This window comes from Carassius carassius, chromosome 19, assembly GCF_963082965.1.
Source record: "Carassius carassius chromosome 19, fCarCar2.1, whole genome shotgun sequence".
Lineage (NCBI taxonomy): Eukaryota > Metazoa > Chordata > Actinopteri > Cypriniformes > Cyprinidae > Carassius > Carassius carassius.
The window spans coordinates 30902357-30922592 of record NC_081773.1 but is presented as its reverse complement, the minus strand read 5'-3'; the positions used below and the strand labels follow the sequence as shown (position 1 = coordinate 30922592).

Sequence of the window (20236 nt, the reverse complement as noted above, 5' to 3'; positions counted from 1 at the left end):
GCAAAATATAATAGGAAAATATGTTTATGTAATTTTGTACACAAATACATATCAATTCATGACATTTTGATGTTTAAAAGTCTATAGGTTGACATAAATTCAGATATAAATGTAATTTAAAAAATAAATAAATAATAATCGATTTTCAAATATTGCACCTGTCAAACATAGTCTATTTTGCCGTGGTGTCCTTTATCAGTAGGCTTTATATTTATGTTCAACATGAAGTATAGATATTGTTGTCATGAAGGAAAGAGCCTTGTCTGTCAGCGGTCTCCCTCTATGTCACCTACAGCAGCAGCAGCGCGCCGCGTCAGGCACGGTTCTGGTGTGTAAAGACACAGAAAACACAAGGCAGCCGCCACGCTTCTGACACGCAGCAGAGACGCCACGCAGCCAGTGTTTCACCGGCCTTAGTATTTTGACAATCACGTATTTTCGAACGGAGAGATATATGAATTATCAGACCCCTATCAAATCAATATTCCATCTAGCTAGTAGTAATATATGTTAAAAAAACACGGTTGCCTTTCGTTAATAATTATAATTAGGCTATGTTTATACTATGATATCGAACAAGATAGTGAACTGCATTTGAAGCTACTTTATCCAGCTAGATATAGAACACATGTAGATTTACATTATACTCTACATGAGAGCTAGTCCGTCTGCGTTTTACACAAGACATCGTCGTTTCACAAAATATACGGATAGATATAGTTAGCTGAATGGATGCATACCTGTTTATTAGAATGCAAGCATCTCTCTGTAGTTTCAGCTTGTCACGAAGCTCTCTCTATCTTGGAAATGCAACTCCAATATTTACCCGTGTCTCGTTTCTTCTCTTGTCCCAAAACCTTCTCAGGTCATTTATTTCACCCGTACGTTTGCGCTTCACAGAACGTGCAGGCAAAGCATAATCATGATCCATAACTAAGTTATTGATTGAGGTATAAATATGAATATAATCTATATAAATATAAAATATAATAGTCTCGATCAAGGCTAGCTACTACTTTTTCTTCTTCGTCTCGTCTTCGCTTCTGTTCACCTTTGTATTTGGCGGTTCCGCAGGAAGTTAGATAAACTAGAGGGGTCAAAGTTTATATGACGCCATAGACGGGCGACAAAACGGAAATAAAGAAACGTGCCGTGTCTTCTAATTATACTATAATTTTCTCCGGATTTGAAAGTTTGTGGAAACTGTCGGAATAATGTAAGTACACAACTAATAAATATATATAACATAGATATAGTGATATGTAGCGGACTTCGTCTCGCACCACAAAGAACCACACGACACCACTGGCTTCGGTGGACCACGTCTGCAGTTTATTAAAAGACAGGACAGGGATTAACGGCACACAAAATCACTCTCTGTTCTTTGTTCTGTCTCGCTCAAGTCCAAAGCTGTTCTGACCATTTCTAACAATAAACTTACTACATACAGTGTCTTGTTTCACTTATTTCCATTCAAAACATGTATTAGACATCATATACAATACAACCTTAGTGTCACAGTGTCTGGGTTGTGTCCCTGGGTGTCCACTAGATGTCCTCCTTCTCACGGTGTCTATCACCTTATCACTTTCTGTCTCCTTATTTGGTCACCTTCCTCCTTGTTTAGGTAATTGATTGTGTTCCCCACCTGTCTCCTGTTTCCCCATCATCCTTGTGTGTATTTATACCTGGTCTGTCTGAGTCTCAGTCACGGAGTCCTTGTTGAATGTTGAACGTTAATTCTTGTCCGTCATCTTGCCTTGCCTTGCCGTCGTGTTTGTTTATGTTTTGGATTGCTCTTCTGGTTTTCGACTAACGCCTGGACTGTTTATTCTCTGTGGATTAACCCCTAATAAAAGACATACTCGCTATTGGTTCTCTCTCCTGTGTGTTCTCTGTAACACCGAACGTGACAGAAGGACTCCGTCCCTTTGAGATCCAGCGGTATGTCGAGTTACGCTTCTTCCCCAGCCACCGAGCGGGAGAGAGGCACTCAGTTTGAGGGAACCCGCCTGGTCGTGTTTCGCGGGACCAGGGGAGGGCGCCGAGGGGGAGGTGGGCGAGAGGAAGCCCAGCATCGCTCTCCACCATGGCTCCCCTTTGACTCTGGGCTCACGTGGGAGGGACCAGAGCCGCCGTCTCACCAGGGCAGAAGGAGAAAGCCAGCGACATTGCCCATGATGAACGCGGGTCCAGCACCACAGCACAAGATGGCCACCAGCCCAGCGCCACGGTGCAAGATGGCTGCCAGCTCAGCGCCAACGCCCAAGAGGGCCGCTGACTCCTTCTTGGATTATTTCGCTACGCTGTCCAAGATCCTAGAGATTCCCAAGACGGTTAATGTCATGGCTGCTGAGCCAGCGCCACAGCACAAAATGGCCGCCAGCCCAGAGCCACAGCACGAGATGGCCGCCAGCCCAGAGCCACAGCACAAGATGGCCACCAGCCCAGCGCCACAGCACAAGATGGCCGCCAGCCCAGCGCCACAGCACGAGATGGCCGCCAGCCCAGCGACACAGCACAGGATGGCCGACTCAACGCCTGAGTCTCCAGACAAGGTGTCACCGACTCGCCAACATAGAGGACGGAGGAGGAGGAGACAGGCGTCTACCGTTCCTCAAAGCCCAGAGGACGTTCCTGAGGCGGTGCCCGATGCTGTTCCGGAGGCCGATGCCGAGGCGGTGCTCGATGCCGTTCCGGAGGCCGAGGCGGTGCCCGATGCTGTTCCGGAGGCCGAGGCGGTGCCCGATGCTGTTCCGGAGGCCGAGGCGGTGCCCGAGGCTGTTCCCGAGGCCGAGGCGGTGCCCGAGGCTGTTCCCGAGGCCGATGCGGTGCCCGAGGCCGAGGCGGTGGCCGATGCCGAGGCGGTGCCCGATGCTGTTCCGGAGGGCGAGGCGGTGCCCGATGCTGTTCCGGAGGGCGAGGCGGTGCCCGATGCTGTTCCCGAGACCGAGGCGGTGCCCGAGGCGGTTCCCGAGGCCGAGGCGGTGCCCGAGGCTGTTCCCGAGGCCGAGGCGGTGTCCGATGCGGAGGCGGTGCCCGATGCTGTTCCGGAGGCCGAGGCGGTGCCCGAGGCTGTTCCCGAGGCCGAGGCGGTGCCCGAGGCTGTTCCCGAGGCCGATGCGGTGCCCGAGGCCGAGGCGGTGCCCGATGCCGAGGCGGGGCCCGATGCTGTTCCGGAGGCCGAGGCGGTGCCCGAGGCTGTTCCCGAGGCCGAGGCGGTGCCCGATGCCGAGGCGGTGCCCGATGCTGTTCCGGAGGCCGAGGCGGTGCCCGATGCTGTTCCGGAGGCCGAGGCGGTGCCCGATGCTGTTCCGGAGGCTGAGGCGGTGCCCGATGCTGTTCCGGAGGCCGATGCCGAGGCGGTGCCCGATGCTGTTCCGGAGGCCGATGCCGAGGCGGTGCCCGAGGCGGTGTCCGATGCGGAGGCGGTGCCCGATGCTGTTCCGGAGGCCGAGGCGGTGCCTGATGCTGTTCCCGAGGCCGAGGCGGTGCCCGAGGCTGTTCCCGAGGCCGATGCGGTGCCCGAGGCCGAGGCGGTGCCCGATGCCGAGGCGGTGCCCGATGCTGTTCCGAAGGCCGATGCCGAGGCGGTGCCCGAGGCGGTGTCCGATGCGGAGGCGGTGCCCGATGCTGTTCCGGAGGCCGAGGCGGTGCCCGAGGCTGTTCCCGAGGCCGAGGCGGTGCCCGAGGCTGTTCCCGAGGCCGATGCGGTGCCCGAGGCCGAGGCGGTGCCCGATGCCGAGGCGGTGCCCGATGCTGTTCCGGAGGGCGAGGCGGTGCCCGATGCTGTTCCGGAGGCCGAGGCGGTGTCCGATGCGGAGGCGGTGCCCGACGCTGTTCCGGAGGCCGAGGCGGTGCCTGATGCTGTTCCCGAGGCCGAGGCGGTGCCCGAGGCTGTTCCCGAGGCCGAGGCGGTGCCCGAGGCTGTTCCCGAGGCCGAGGCGGTGCCCGATGCCGAGGCGGGGCCCGATGCTGTTCCGGAGGCCGAGGCGGTGCCCGATGCCGTTCCCGATTCGGTGCCCGTGCCTGAGGCCGTTCCCGATTCGGTGCCCAAGACCGGTCTAGAGTCAGGACCAGCCACTGATGACCTTCCAGAGTCAGGGCGGGTCACCGTGGGACGTTCGGAGTCAAGTCAAGTCACTGGGTGGGCTGCTGCTCGGGCCGGTTGGACTCCGGCATCGGCCACAGGGGGGTGGTGGTCATCCGCTCCGCCCTGGGGGACTCTGGCGTCGACCACGAGGACGTGGTGGTCCTCCGCTCCACCCTGGGGGCTTCCGCTCTGACCACGAGGACGTGGTGGTCTTCGGCTCCACCCTGGGGGGCTTTTGCTTTGACCACACGGACATGGTGGTCTCCTGCCCCGCCCTGGGGGGGCTTCATGTTGTTTTTTGTCGGTTGTTTTTGTATTTACTCCTGTCCCTGTTCCTCTCTGTAGTCTGGCCCTCCATCCCTCCCCCTGAACCTCCTCCAGTCCTCCTCCCTCCTGGTCTTCCTGTTTTGTGTTTACTGTCTGGTGCCTGTTTCCAATGTCTTTCTTTTCTGGCCCTCCGTCCCTCCCCCTGAGCCTCCACCTGTCCGCCTCCCTCCTGGTCTGTCTTGTGTCTGTCGTGGAGCGTCTGGGAGCCGCTCCGTAGAGGGGGGGTTCTGTCACAGTGTCTGGGTTGTGTCCCTGGGTGTCCACTAGATGTCCTCCTTCTCACGGTGTCTATCACCTTATCACTTTCTGTCTCCTTATTTGGTCACCTTCCTCCTTGTTTAGGTAATTGATTGTGTTCCCCACCTGTCTCCTGTTTCCCCATCATCCTTGTGTGTATTTATACCTGGTCTGTCTGAGTCTCAGTCACGGAGTCCTTGTTGAATGTTGAACGTTAATTCTTGTCCGTCATCTTGCCTTGCCTTGCCGTCGTGTTTGTTTATGTTTTGGATTGCTCTTCTGGTTTTCGACTAACGCCTGGACTGTTTATTCTCTGTGGATTAACCCCTAATAAAAGACATACTCGCTATTGGTTCTCTCTCCTGTGTGTTCTCTGTAACACCGAACGTGACACTTAGACAAAGTCAATCAGGTAAATATATTCTCAATATAATATAATATAATATTCAATATTAATATATTTATACACATACAATTTCATACTTTGCAAAAAGAAAAAAATTATTTCAATCTAACATTACAATGACATGTGATCGTATAGTGGTTATTTTGTAACAATTACATACCTGCAGTTTATTAAAAGACAGGACAGGGATTAACGGCACACAAAATCACTCTCTGTTCTTTGTTGTGCGAGAGTTGCGAGAAGAGAGAGAAAAGTGAACCTCTGTCCCCATTAATACTATAACTGCAGCTGATTAACGACTCAAAGATGATACATAGCTACAAATACACAACTGAAAACATAAAATGATAATATACTTTAGACAAGTTTAACTGCATGACATTAAGAACATAATCCACTTTTATTATTCTATTTAAGAACCAAAATTATCAGAAAAATACCGCCAATAAAAATGGCGCGGGCGGTAACTTGAATCAACTCATTAACAGCTCATTAACACAAAACTCACAATATACTGAAAAATAACGCCAAACGAACAGATTATTTGACTCAATCCAGCATCTAAAGATGTCATCCACTGATATCAACCACAATTTTAACTCAATCGGATATATTTTAACTCCATGTCACAGAGCACATTTGCAACGTACCTGTCTCGCTCAAGTCCAAAGCTGTTCTGACGAGAGCGGGACGCGATTGGGCAATTCAATTAAAGGAAATGACATCACACAACATAAAATACTATACATTATTTTTAAACCAAAATACACAGTTTCCGTATAGTCCTACAAGTTTGTTAATAATGACATGTATGGTGAAACATGAAAATAAAAATAAAAAATAATTTCTTGGAAAATTATAAGTTTGCTGGAATGGTCAAACTCAAAACACTACACTCTCCCCTCCTAAATTTCAGCAAACTTTATGACTGTAGGCGAGGCATTTTCCTCCAACAGGGGGGTACCATGACTCAAGTCATTCAAACGAATAGCAAAGACACTCTGCCTGGTAGAAATATGCCCTTATACATATTACCATTCACCCCCATATTGAGTACTTCTCATATCCTATTAAAGATCATTGGGGTCTAAATTTCAGTCAGCTCTTGAAATTCAACTTGAAACATCAGTTTAACCCTCTATAAATTTGATAGAATTTGGAGTAAATCTGCCAGAGAATCTTTTTGCCCTGATTCAGTCAACATCATGCTCATGCACTCAAGCAGGCATCTTACAGGTCTCACTAGCCTTCCTGCCCTGGTTCTCAGTGTTCCTTCATTCGGTTTCAAGGAAGTGTCTGCTACAGTCCCTGTTCTTTGGGTCTTTTTCTGTGAATGTACACTATTGCCAACTTGAGCCTTGATGTTTAGAGCTTCCGACTGATCTGCTCATTGAACTGGCATCATTTGACATTACAATTGATTCAGCTTGAACACTCACATATTCCCGGGTCCTTTTCCCATTACTGATGCACAATTGATCTGGTTCCAAATCATGTATACTATTGTCATCATCAGACCGCTCGCTGTCAGAGTTCATTCCTCTTGCTTCATATTCATCACTAGAACTCCCAATCTGTTTGCACTTGTTTCTGGTAGAAAGACTATTCTCTCTTGTTTGACTCACACAGTCTGAATGTTCCAACTCTGTGACAGGTTCCTTGGTCTTCTCCTTTAAGATACACTCCCCAGTACTCCGAGATGCTTTGGGGTCTACACCCTGTAAAATCCACACAGCAGTTCTACTATTCTTTGATTCTCTTTCTGTACTGAGCAAAGTTCTTTGGCTTCGGCCTTCTGTTTGATTCTCTTCTGACAGTACAGATAGGACTGTCGATTCAGTGTCCAGCTCTTCCAATGGAAGGAAATTTACTGGGAGGAGAAAGTTACGATGGACCACTTTGCTGTTCTTTGTCGTAGGATTTTCAACTCTGTAGATGGGCAATGATGGATCTTTCCATGTCACTACATGAACTGCTGAGTTCCATACATCTGCCAACTTCCCCTTTCCTCTTTCCTTTTTATTTGCCAAGAGGACACGATCCCCAACCTCCAGAGGGGCACCCTTAGATCTTTTATTATACCCTTCTGTCTGTCTCCTCTGTGCATCCGTAGCATTGCCCTTCGCAATATTCATGGCTTCTTTGAGATCTTTCTGGAGAGATTTTACATACTCATCATAAGTCTGAACATCCTTGTTTCTGAGAGCACTCCCAAACATAACGTCTACAGGTAACCTTGGAATTCTTCCAAACATTAAATAGAACGGTGCAAACCCTGTTGTTTCATGGGTTGTACAATTATAGGAGAACGTTAGTGTCTGAATCATTTGTGGCCATCTCTCTTTCGCTCGAGGAGGCAAAGAGCGGATCATGCTGCCGAGGGTGCGATTAAATCTTTCAGTCTGCCCATTGCCCATAGGATGGTACGGTGTGGTATGGGACTTATCAACACCAGACACTAGCAATAGCTCCGCAATCAATTTGCTCTCGAAATTTGCACCTTTGTCAGAGTGTATTCTCTGTGGAAAGCCATACACACAGAAAAAGTTGTTCCACAATTTTTGAGCCACCACTTTGGCTGTTTGGTTTGGACAAGGAAACGCATGGGCTAGTTTTGTGAAATGGTCTGTTATGACTAAGACATCAACACTCTCTCCATGCGTTCCCTCTGCAGACCAGAAATCTATACACACAAGCTCAAGTGGTGCACTTGTTCTGATAGACTCAAGTGGAGCTCTGGCCTCAGGTTCCTGAGTCTTCCCAACCACACATCTTTTACAGTGTGAGACATACTTTTTGACATCTGTGTCCATACCAGACCAGAAAAACCTCTGGCGTACAAGGTGAAGGGTTCTGCTTTGGCCTTGATGGCCTGCATCATCATGAGTCCCTCTGAGAGCAACACTTCTTAATGAGTGTGGAAGAACAAGCTGGTGCCTGACTTTACCAACCCGGTCTTTGGACCTGCGATAGAGCACTCCATCCTTTACTTCAAGTTTTTCCCAGTGCTTCAGAAGTCGCATTACTGGAGCAGTTTCTTTGTCCCTCTCTCTACGTGATGGTCTCCTTTTCCTGTCAACAAAGAACACAACACGGGATACGGTGGGATCTGCTTTCTGCTTCATGCATATCTCCTCTATAGAGAAAACTGGAAGAGTGCTGACACCTCCATGGACAAAATGGCTGTTCTGGGCAAGATGGACACTATGAACTGGACTGCCGGCTTCCCAGTTTAGACAGGACTCAAAAACAGCTTTTACCCCTTCACTACTAACCCTATTCAGTTTTTCAACTCGGGAATCAATGCTGCTTTCACCCATTCGATGGTGCACATTAACTGAAAACCGGAAAGTATCTTGGACTGTCTCAGAGGTCACATGTTCAGCTTTAGTTTCTAGAGCATCACAGACCTCTAATGTTCTGGCAAAAGGTCGGCGGCTCAACAGGTCAGCAGGAACATTCTTGGTACCAGGTATGTATCTCAAGTCAAAATCAAAAGGGGCAAGTTTAGATACCCACCTTTGCTCACAGGCATCTAACTTTGGCTTTGAAAGTATATACGTCAGGGGATTGTTATCAGTTAGCACTGTGAATTTTGTCCCCTTCAGCCAATGGGCGAATTTATCACAAACTGCCCACTTTAGTGCGCAGAATTCTAACCTATGAGCGGGATAATGGGACTGGGCTTTTGACAGGGTCTTGCTTGCAAAAGGGACTGGTCTAGGTTTTGTTTCACCTTCTTAAATCTGACTCAAGACTGCACCAAAACCATCCATAGACGCATCTGTGGACAGCAAGAAAGGTTTTTTGAAGTCCGGATGGGCAAGGACAACAGTGTGAGAAAGCGCATGTTTTATCTTATCTACAGCTGTGTCACACTCTGCAGTCCAGTCTTCAGGACTTAGACGCCTAAAGTTTGGAATGTAACGGGTCTTTTGTCCATCTTTCCTCCTGACTTTCTGTCCAGCCGTCAGTTTAAACAATGGTCTCGCTAAAGTAGAGAGGCCTTCAATGAAATGGGAATAATAATTTGCCATCCCAAGAAAAGACTTAATTTTGGTTGGCGATGGAGTCTTTCCATCTGCTTCCATCAGATCTGTGGATTTTATGTTACTGATTGCAGACACTTTAGTTGGATCAGTCGCTATGCCACTCTCAGTTACAATATGTCCCAGAAACTTGACAGTTTTTCTTAAGAAATAGCACTTCTTTTGTGCCAGTTTTAGGTTATGCTCTCTAAGCCGAGAAAACACCATCTCAAGGCGATCGAGTGCTTCCTTCTCAGTTTTGCCAAAGACAAGCAAGTCGTCTAGGTAGCAGAGAAGTGACAGATAGTTCTGGTCTCCAAAAATCGATGTCATCATTCGTGAGAATGTTGCTGGGCTGTTACATAAACCCTGGGCCATACGGTTATATTCATAGAGCCCTACTGGGGTCGTGCATGCCGTATATTTACGGTCATCCTCATGAATGGGAATGTTATAGAAGCCCGATGTTAGATCCATGGTGCTAAAATAACAATTTCCTCCTAATGATGCAAGGGCGTCAGCCTGATGGGGTAAAGGATATGCATCCTTCTCTGTTCTTTGGTTGAGCCACCTAAAGTCTGTGCAAATCCTTAGCTCTCCAGAGGGTTTCCAGACTAAGACTAAAGGTGAGGCCCATTCACTGTTTGACTTTCGAATAATACCACGCTCCTCCATTTCATTCAATGTTTGTCTTAATTTCTGGTAATGGTTGGGTGGAACCCTTCTGTAAGGCAAGCGGAAAGGCTTTTCATCCTTGAGTCTTATCTGATGAACGGTATTCTTTACTTCACCACAATCTAACTTGTCACGAGAAAAGGTGCTTTCATACCGTCCTATGAGGTCAGCTAGTTCTCTTTTCCAATACTCACTGACTTCACAAGACTCAATGTCAATTTCTGTCAGCCCCAATTCTCTGAGCTTCACTTTATAGTCAGTCTGCAGCTTGCTTTTCTCATTCAGCTCATTAACTTGGACAATATTCTGCTGAGCCCCTTTGTGCTGGTATTCTGTGATTTCTTTCGTGAAATCCAACTCCTCTAGTGCAAGACATGGGTGTACATGTGCTATTTTTGTATTGCGTCGCAAGACAATGGGGCGGTCGATCATGTTAATCACTCTCATAGGAATCCATTTATCGCCCCAGAGTGGGCAAACACTGCGAGCTACCATGACATTTCTTGGTGCAGAACGGGAAGTGGAGGGTTCAAGCATTACAGTACTTCCAACAGACAAGGGAACTTCTTCCTTTAACCTTCCCCAAACCAAATGCTCATGTTGTGGCTCTAGTGTAACACACTGTCTCAATACTACTGTGCCAACTCTCTGTGGTATCTTATCTCCATGCCAGCGTTCAACATTAGAAAGCACATTCAGCAGGGGTTCCTGACTATTACTTTGAACTGGTTGAGATAGGCTTTTCCAGTACCACTCTTTTTTCATCATCTGACGAGTCACATGCCTGATGACATTTGATCCAACTATCATGTCATCCTTTTGACCTGGAACAACTAGGAAATTGATTGTCATTTTGCATTCAAGCATATCCACACTCAGTTCATATGTACACTTCGGTTTTGTTTCATTCCCTCCACAGCCAGTAAGTACTTTTTTTGTGGGTTTACTTGAATCTGTGCAGATCAAGTTACAGTCTTTAAGTGTGCGCTCAGCTGATTCACTCAATGTACAAGTAACAGATCCACTATCCACGAGAGCTAATAGTTGCACTTTCCCCTCGACCAATACTGGAGCATAGAATAGATCGTCTTCATCATTAATTCTCTGGTAGGCAGCTTTTGGAGTATCACAGGGAGAGTTTTGCTGAACTGCAATTACTTGACTTGCACTATTTTGACTTAAGTAATCACTGGTAGTTACATGAACAATCAATGGGTCTTCTGGGGACTTCACTTCTGTGAGACCCACACTGCTCCCCTCACAGTGCAGGTTTTCTAGTTTAAATGGCCCTCGGGTCCAGTGGCACTGGCTGTGACGGGTTTCGCTCGTCTTTTGTCAGGGCATTCAAAACCTCTGTGCCCAGTCTTGAAACACCTAAAACACAACCCTTCCTTGAAACAGTGAGTTTTTGTTGTATTTTACAGGGGACTGCAGAGTCTACAGACACAACCTTTCCCTGTTCAGTTTTCTGTTCTTGCCCCTTCTGCTGAACAAGGAACTCCTCTAGAAGTGAAACTACACGCCCAAGGAGAGCTGAGTCCAAACCGCTTGCTTGATTACTGGCAGCGGACTGCTGTTGTGTCATGCACCAGGCATTAGGGGAAGCTTCATCAACCCTTCTCTCTCGATCTACTCGCTGTCAATTAATGCTTGGATTTCACGTGCATTCCAACTTCCCAGTGGTTTACTTCGAAGCGCTGTGTACAGACTGGGCTCTGGGCAATGCCTTACAAACATCATTGTCACTTCGTGACTGGGGTCTTCAACTCTTTTTCCTTGTCTTTTTAGGCATTCATCAGCTAGGTCAACAGCCTTATTTAGCCTGATCCAGTACTCTAAGCCACTCTCTGACTGCTTTGGCAAGGTCTCATAGAAGTCTCTCATAGGTGTTGTGGAGGAGATTGCATCTCCAAAATGTTGCCTTAGAATTGAAAATATGACATGTGGGTCTCTAGCCACATCAATTAGAGGATTGTTGCGAATACATGTCCTCACAATGTCTATGGCGTGGCCCATTAGTTTGTCAAGAATTTCTTGGCCCTGTTCGGATGCACTGAATCCCTTCTTATTCAAGTAACCTTGCATCAGTTCTTGCCATTCACCAATGGTGCATCGATCGGTTTTATCACCTCTAAAGGTGGGCGGTTCTTTAACGTCTTGATGCCTAACAATTAGGTTAAAATTTGACAGATCAGGGCTCTGAGGTGAGGGCCGTTGGGCATCCACATCATCTCTCTGAGCATTTTGCCCTGCAGATCTAAGATTTGCTGCAATCTGGTTCCCTATTTCGCTACCCAGCTGCTTCATTAAATCTGCCATTGTTTGCCACTGATTCACCTGTTCACCCCCTGGGGGGTTGTATAGTCTTTCTCTATGAGGCACCGTTGTGTCACTACTCAAACCTTGCATATTTGTACTATTGGTTGGTGGGTGAACTGGAGAAGCTGCCACATTTTGTTCTAGCATACTGTTTAATTGGGCCCCCCTCCCAATTCCAGTAGAAAGCTTCTGTGAACTTAAAACACCACTCCTTATACAAAAAGGTGTCACATTCGCAGAATCAACATCTGTTACTGACATATGTTCTTGCATTTTGTTATGTGTAAAACCGTAACTGTCCATGTTTAAGTCACGCTGCGTATCTACCCCGAAGTTCTATTGGCTGGTGATGTCGATGAAGATTACTTTCCCCGGAGATCTGCGACGGCTGATCCCTTGAGATCCGGGTCACGGCACCAATTTTGTAGCGGACTTCGTCTCGCACCACAAAGAACCACACGACACCACTGGCTTCGGTGGACCACGTCTGCAGTTTATTAAAAGACAGGACAGGGATTAACGGCACACAAAATCACTCTCTGTTCTTTGTTCTGTCTCGCTCAAGTCCAAAGCTGTTCTGACCATTTCTAACAATAAACTTACTACATACAGTGTCTTGTTTCACTTATTTCCATTCAAAACATGTATTAGACATCATATACAATACAACCTTAGACAAAGTCAATCAGGTAAATATATTCTCAATATAATATAATATAATATTCAATATTAATATATTTATACACATACAATTTCATACTTTGCAAAAAGAAAAAAATTATTTCAATCTAACATTACAATGATATGTGATCGTATAGTGGTTATTTTGTAACAATTACATACCTGCAGTTTATTAAAAGACAGGACAGGGATTAACGGCACACAAAATCACTCTCTGTTCTTTGTTCTGCGAGAGTTGCGAGAAGAGAGAGAAAAGTGAACCTCTGTCCCCATTAATACTATAACTGCAGCTGATTAACGACTCAAAGATGATACATAGCTACAAATACACAACTGAAAACATAAAATGATAATATACTTTAGACAAGTTTAACTGCATGACATTAAGAACATAATCCACTTTTTTTATTCTATTTAAGAATCAAAATTATCAGAAAAATACCGCCAATAAAAATGGCGCGGGCGGTAACTTGAATCAACTCATTAACAGCTCATTAACACAAAACTCACAATATACTGAAAAATAACGCCAAACGAACAGATTATTTGACTCAATCCAGCATCTAAAGATGTCATCCACTGATATCAACCACAATTTTAACTCAATCGGATATATTTTAACTCCATGTCACAGAGCACATTTGCAACGTACCTGTCTCGCTCAAGTCCAAAGCTGTTCTGACGAGAGCGGGACGCGATTGGGCAATTCAATTAAAGGAAATGACATCACACAACATAAAATACTATACATTATTTTTAAACCAAAATACACAGTTTCCGTATAGTCCTACAAGTTTGTTAATAATGACATGTATGGTGAAACATGAAAATAAAAATAAAAAATAATTTCTTGGAAAATTATAAGTTTGCTGGAATGGTCAAACTCAAAACACTACAGATATCTGCTATTTTTAAAGCAGAATAATTACATATTGCGCCTTTAATGAATGCTACAGCAAACTGTAGAATTAACTGATAAACTGTAATAAATACTGTAGTATACTTTAGTTTTTACTACAGTAAACTGTAGTGTATTGTAGTATAATATATGTTATAGTTGTATAGAACTTGGGTAAAATAATTTGTTTATATTATTATAGTTGTTATGTTACCACAGCAACTATAGAATTACCACAACAAATTAATTCAAGCACTTTATTATAGTATGGTTAAAAAAAACTATAGTGTTTACTATAAATTACTATAGTGTTTTTTTTCATGTGGGTTATACTACAACACACTACAGTTTACTGTAGTAAAAACTAAGGTAGCTATATTACAGTATTTCTTATAGTTATCAGTTCAATACAGTGTGATGTAGCATTCATTAACAAAGTGTTGTAAGTATAATACTATAGTATGGTTCAAAAACACTATAGTATTTACTGTAAATAACTATGTGGAAAGCATTCAAATGTAAGAGATTCTTGCGCTATCTCACACACGTTATTTCTGTGTGGAGGCTCGGCTAGACCATAATGAGGTCACTCACGTGTGAACAGATTTAAGTTCATTTCATTCCCTAAAGCAGTTTAAGTCATAAGTGAGAAGATTCTGAATGTTCAGTGAAAGCAGCATCAAGTCAAACAGCTTTTCTCCGCCTTGCATGCTTGTTAGTTGTGCAACTTTCTGAGGCGTTGGAGAGGAAGCTTCCCAAACTCGGAGAGGGTATTGCAAAACGCGCTTTCTCAAACATTCCATTGACTATGGAGAAGTGGCACGACAGTCCGGTCATATACGTGCTCTTTAGTGTCCGATGGAGTCACGATATAAACATGTGTACTTGACTCAAGCACCAGGAGAGTTTTCACCGAGGGGAAACATGATGCTTTGGGAACGACTGTAGGTAAGACGGTTTGTTTTCGAGGCAAAAGCACTGACTGGCAGCATCTGTGCTGTTATATTGTGTGATTCATTTAGATCCATGACTTGAACTCTCTATGTTTTGTTTCTGAGCTTTCCCAGATTTCCTCTGTAAACATGTGGTGAGGTTAAATCCTTACCTAGCATTTAACTAGATGAATGCATGTTCATGTTTGTTCAACAGATTCAGAACTTTGACTTACATGGCAGTCACAATTTGGACAGACTTGGTCATGCCTTATTACGACTTCTTTCCACATTTTTTTTTAGAATGACAGTAAAGTTATGGATAGAAGAGGCCTAAGCTATGAAAATTTCACACAAAACTCTTTTATATTTAAGGTTATTTGTCTGGTTTATTTTCTGCACATTTATCAGCAAACTTTACCATCATGGCATGCTTTAAAACACTAATAAAGGTGGAGCATACATTTGCTGCACAAGTAATGATGATTTTACTTCTCATATTTAACTTATTTCATTTAATGTAAATTTTAGTTGCATGGAAAAATTCAAACAGACAATTTTACACGATTGCATTAATTTACGAAGCATTTCAACCATTTAAGCAGAAGCCTTGGAAGTCTTTAATATCATGAGAAACATAAATTCACTCAAGTGTGGACAATGGGGCAGACAATATGAAGTGATTTATTTTTGGCTTTAATATTGTTTCATTTGTTGTTTTCACTCTAGTTATTATCTTGACTCCGAAAGTGTCATTAAAGCTGAAGTCATCAGCAATGCACCTCATACACAGGATTTTTTATTTATTTAAATTTACATATACTTGTCATCCATATATTTATTTATTTAGTTCTGTTCTGTTCTACTGGCTTTGATTTAACATTTAAAAATTTACATGTATATTACAATATATATATTTATAAGGGAAAGAATTACCTTGCAGTTTCTGAAGGCATCAGTATCCCCCTAACATATATTAAAATATATAAACCTAGTACATGGTTTAAAATCATACAATTACATTATGAAAACGTGTATAGGAAGCCGAAAGAGCCTCATGTTTTGTAGAATAACGCTTATTTGAGATGCATTTGAATAGTACAGCATCTCCTCCTACATGTTTGGACTGAATCAGAGGCTTTAGGCAAATTACTCAAATGACAGACTATTATTAATTATTATACAGCTATTATTAAACTCGCAGACGTGAAATCTGTGCTTGTGGGAACTCAACCATCTTTCTGTCTGTTCTCTTAGATGGACATTTTCATGTTAAAGTAGGCTATTTTCCCACGTCTGTTATAAGTGTTGTTGGGGTTTGTCATTTCTTAAAACCAGTGCCACCCAAACTTTTGCTGTACTTGAAAATTGGGTTCATTATTCATTCTGATCCATTTTCTTCTTGTATGTTTTTCCAGTTCTTAGCAGAAACTGTCAAACAGGATTGCAAATGTTCATGTGAATCAACCCAAAATTATGCATCACTCCTTTAACAGTTGCAGAGTGTTTTCAGACCTGGTCATATTAAAGGATTAGTTCTGCCAAAAATGAAAAATTGCTGAGAATTGACTCACTTTTAGGCTATCCAATATGTAGATGCTTTTTTTCTTTCTTAATGGAAACAGATTTGGGGAAATTTAGTATATGAATGGCAATGAATGGGTGCCGTCAGAATGAGAGTCCAAACATTTATAATAATCCACTAATCCATCTATTAATGCCTTGATAAGCTATAAGCTGCGTGTTACGTTGAATTATATAATGATTTGTTATAAAGTAAATAATCTTTAAATGTGGCTGCTGTATATACAAGTGGAATCAACTCGGACTTACACGCAGATCAGTGTTTGGCTGGTTAGTTAAATTTCAGGGTTAATGTAGGCCATGTACTCTTAGATCCTGTTTAATTACAAAGCGTTCCCTTTTTCTCCTGTGCACATGTTTATTTCATTCCTCAAATTCCCATTTTTAATGCTGAGCAAGCACTTTAAGTTCCTCTTAAATGCAGCCATGTAGTCTGCTCTTTCAAAGAATGAAACTCTTTTAGTTTTCATTTGAGTTTTTTTGTGTAAAAATGACTCTTTTAGAGGTCTGTTGTGTCATCAGCACTATTGAGCTTCAGCTCTAGTCAGCGTTTCCCATGTACTTTATCTGCGTTTCTTAGAGAAGAGGGAAGTGAGAGTAGAAATACAAGTATTTGCAGATTGCTTAAGCTTAGTTATTTAAGAGCTGGTCATCAAATTATATTGCACTAATGCATCTCTGAATCTGAGTCTTATTTTGTTGTGTATTTTTTTTTTTTTTGTTTGTTTATGTAGTTTCCAATTAGATGTCCTTTTCTATATATATTATGACCATGAAAGCAATACATACACTGTTAAAAGAATAATAATAATATTATTTTTGAATGTTTTAAATTAAACCGAGGTCATTGGAGTACATTTTTGCAATATAATATATCCGTTTTTGTCCTATTATGTGATTTATGCCATGTCTTGGTGAAATTTACTAGCAACTTGTTCAAGTTTTTTTTCTTTAAAAAATTTTTTTGCATTTAAGTGTGCATTTAATTTCCACATATGTGTGTAATTGAGTTTGTGTTTTTGTCATTTGACATTTACGTTTATAAATATCATGACATGAGACATGAGGTTCAAATTTCATCAAACATGACTAAATACTGTATTGTGCCTGGATATTATTTATAGGGTCAAGGTCATGGAAAATCTGCAAATAGTTGTGTTTGCATGCCTTGAGATGTCATGGAAATGTTTGAAAAGACACACATATTTAACAAATATTTAACATATTTGTCATTTCTTTGTCTACAGATATGGGTCGGTCGTCCCTCATTTTTCTGGTCACTGTACTTTGGCCAGTTAAATGTGCTGTAATACCAACGAAACAGCCTTTAGGTTCAGGTAAGGAAGCTGTATCCATGGCTGGACTTACCATTGGGCCCTGTCTCGGCCCGTTCATTATATGCCAGTCAGAATTCAGAAATTAATTAACCACATTTCCACTGCGAATGCAAGATCTAAACGGCTACAGCTTACAACTACGACCTTCATTTAAGATAATGATACATTCTCAAATGTTCACACCTCATTTCTTTACAGAGGTTCATTCTATACATTAATGTTCCACTAATTTATGCAATCATCGGATTTGTTTTGAGCGCTTTCTCTCGTCTTACTGCCATTACACATAGTGGGAAAGAAATGTCGTAAAAATGATATATATATATTAAAAAAAAAAAAGCAATTTCATGAGTTTCTGTTTTTGTAACACAGCTTTGCCTATGATGTAGAACTTAGCATATCACGCAAACAAATGCCCTGGGTTTTTTTTTTCTTTTCTTTTTTCTCTCTCGAATATCTTCACGATCGCAACTTACAGAGTAACTTTCAGACACAAAATTAAACCGCTGCATCTCTGAACAAAAGTGTATCACATTTAAAAAAATAGCTTATTTCACTTTTGCAAATCATTTAATATTTCTACATTCAAATGGTATATTTCAACTAGGGTTTAATTAATTAATCAATTAATTATGGAGGAAAAATAATGCATTAAAATTAACGCATTCAATGCACTTTCCCCGCCCCAGACCTATATGGATCATCTTCCATTTAATTCAGTCGATTGATGACTAATATGAGGCAGAGCAACTTACTGTGTGATGGAGTCTAGAGAATATCCCTAAAATTCAAGATATGGGGCAAAACGCCCGTTTGAAAATTTGTCTCATAATTACATCACATAAGTTAATAAATACCACACGAGCTGTAGGTTAAGTGTAATATCACACGAGTGCAAATGTGATACTCACCTTATACAACAGTTCAGTAAGTAAGAAGTTAATATTGTGTTGTTTTAAATGCTCAATTTTGCTAACCAAAATATAAAATTTGGTGAACCATTTGGCGAGTTGAACCATTGCCCATAGTCGCGTTGGATTTGAAGTGGTGCTTCACAGACCGATCGGTGTATGACATCAATTCTGTCATTACTCCATTATGGTCCAAAAGAATATATGTAATCAGTTTTATCAAACGAAATATTTCTTGCTAAACCTACGTTTTGTAATCTCTATTTGATGCTTTAAACAACAATGACTTTAAATTATCTTTTGGGTGTAATTTCTCCAAACTTGATGTGCAATTAATTAATCGCCACATCATGTAATTCATTAGAGTACAAATTTTAATCGCTTACCAGCCCTAATTTAAATTTAACATTTATGCACGATCCATCTATGAATTTTGTGGATAGTGATTTCATTTGATTGTTAATAGCCAATATGTCTTCTCATTTGATTTTAATTTTATTGATTAAATAAGAACCTGACATGAAAAGTTATAATACTAATAAGCCAACATGTCTGGCTTTTTTCTTGTCTTTTTTATTGTTGTTGTTATTTCAGGGTTTTGACCTTTCAAATGAGAGAACACATGTTTATTATATTATAATGAATATTTAATATTACGTTTAAACTTTGACTATAGCCTAGACATGTTGCATATTAATTGAACCTCATACGTTTGTGTATTTTGTTTTACTCCATAATGATGTTCTAATTAAGAGCATTTGTAGTGTGTGTATAGGGCCCAACCATAACCTCATTTGTCTCATTAGCTTTACTACCTGGATGAAATGAGTCTTATACTGATACTGGTAAATGAAATCGTTAATATTATAATGCTTATATATTAAAATAGAAAAAAAATTGTACTGCTTGAAACACTATAAACTATTTTTCAGCATAATGTTACCCCTCCGTGTTTGATGTGTTATTTTAATATCAATGATATACTGTTATAGTTTTCTGTTAATATTTTGAATTAAATCTAATGTAAAATGCATATTAAACATGTCACCGTTTTTCTCAGTAAAAACATTTTTAATGGTGCTGTTGACATGAAATTTTCACCAGATGTCAGTAACAACCAAAGTAATCCATACATACAAAGAAAACAAAAGAAATGTTTATGAACTTCAGTACTTCAATTCAATAGCTATTTTACCTGCTGTAGATACACAATATATATATATATAAATATATAAATATATATATATATAATTATTTTTGTAAATATTCTTTTATTTCAGTTAATATTTAACTTATTTAAGTATTTTTCAATGGTTTTAGTTACCAATAATAACACTGCTCGAGGTAAGAATGCATGGAAAAAATTGTCGCATTGGTGTCGCTATACTGTTTCATTTTATTTTTACTAATTTAATTTTGTATTAATTTTGTATTATGCCTTTCCATTCTCCCGGATTAACTGTCTTCATGGTGCATGTCTGTAAACAGGTTCCTGTAGGGATTTCAAACAGGAGTTTGAGCGGACGTTCTCGATCCCTGGTGAAGTTGTGATACTGGAGTGCCCACTGCAGATGCATCATCTCTTTGATCCTGCAGATACACCATACAACGTCACATGGTACGATGAGAGAACGGGCTCTGAGATCACAGAGCTGGAGCAGAGCATCATGCTCAAGAAAACACAAGTGTGGTTCTTCAACGTCACCATGCAGCAGAACGGAAAGTACACATGTGTGGTCAGGTATGAACAGACCCTCTCCTTTTGAGTTAAAAAAATAATGCTGTATGTTTATCAATAAGAATATGTC

At 42.1% G+C, this 20236-nt stretch overlaps 1 protein-coding gene across 6 annotated transcripts in view; it reads left to right on the top strand.

Annotated features, from left to right (window-relative positions):
* The window catches only part of LOC132095555 (interleukin-1 receptor type 1-like), an 85419-nt gene that overhangs the window by 25360 nt on the left and 39823 nt on the right, over nt 1-20236 (top strand). For 3 of the 6 annotated variants that reach the window (XM_059500670.1, XM_059500667.1, XM_059500669.1), the window contains 2 exons: nt 17428-17517; nt 19917-20169. In XM_059500670.1, coding sequence (XP_059356653.1) covers nt 17428-17517; nt 19917-20169 — 343 coding nt within the window. Of the gene's footprint in view, nt 1-14437; nt 14613-17427; nt 17518-19916; nt 20170-20236 lie in introns of those variants that run through there. The other 3 variants (XM_059500668.1, XM_059500672.1, XM_059500671.1) reach the window with 3 other exon arrangements.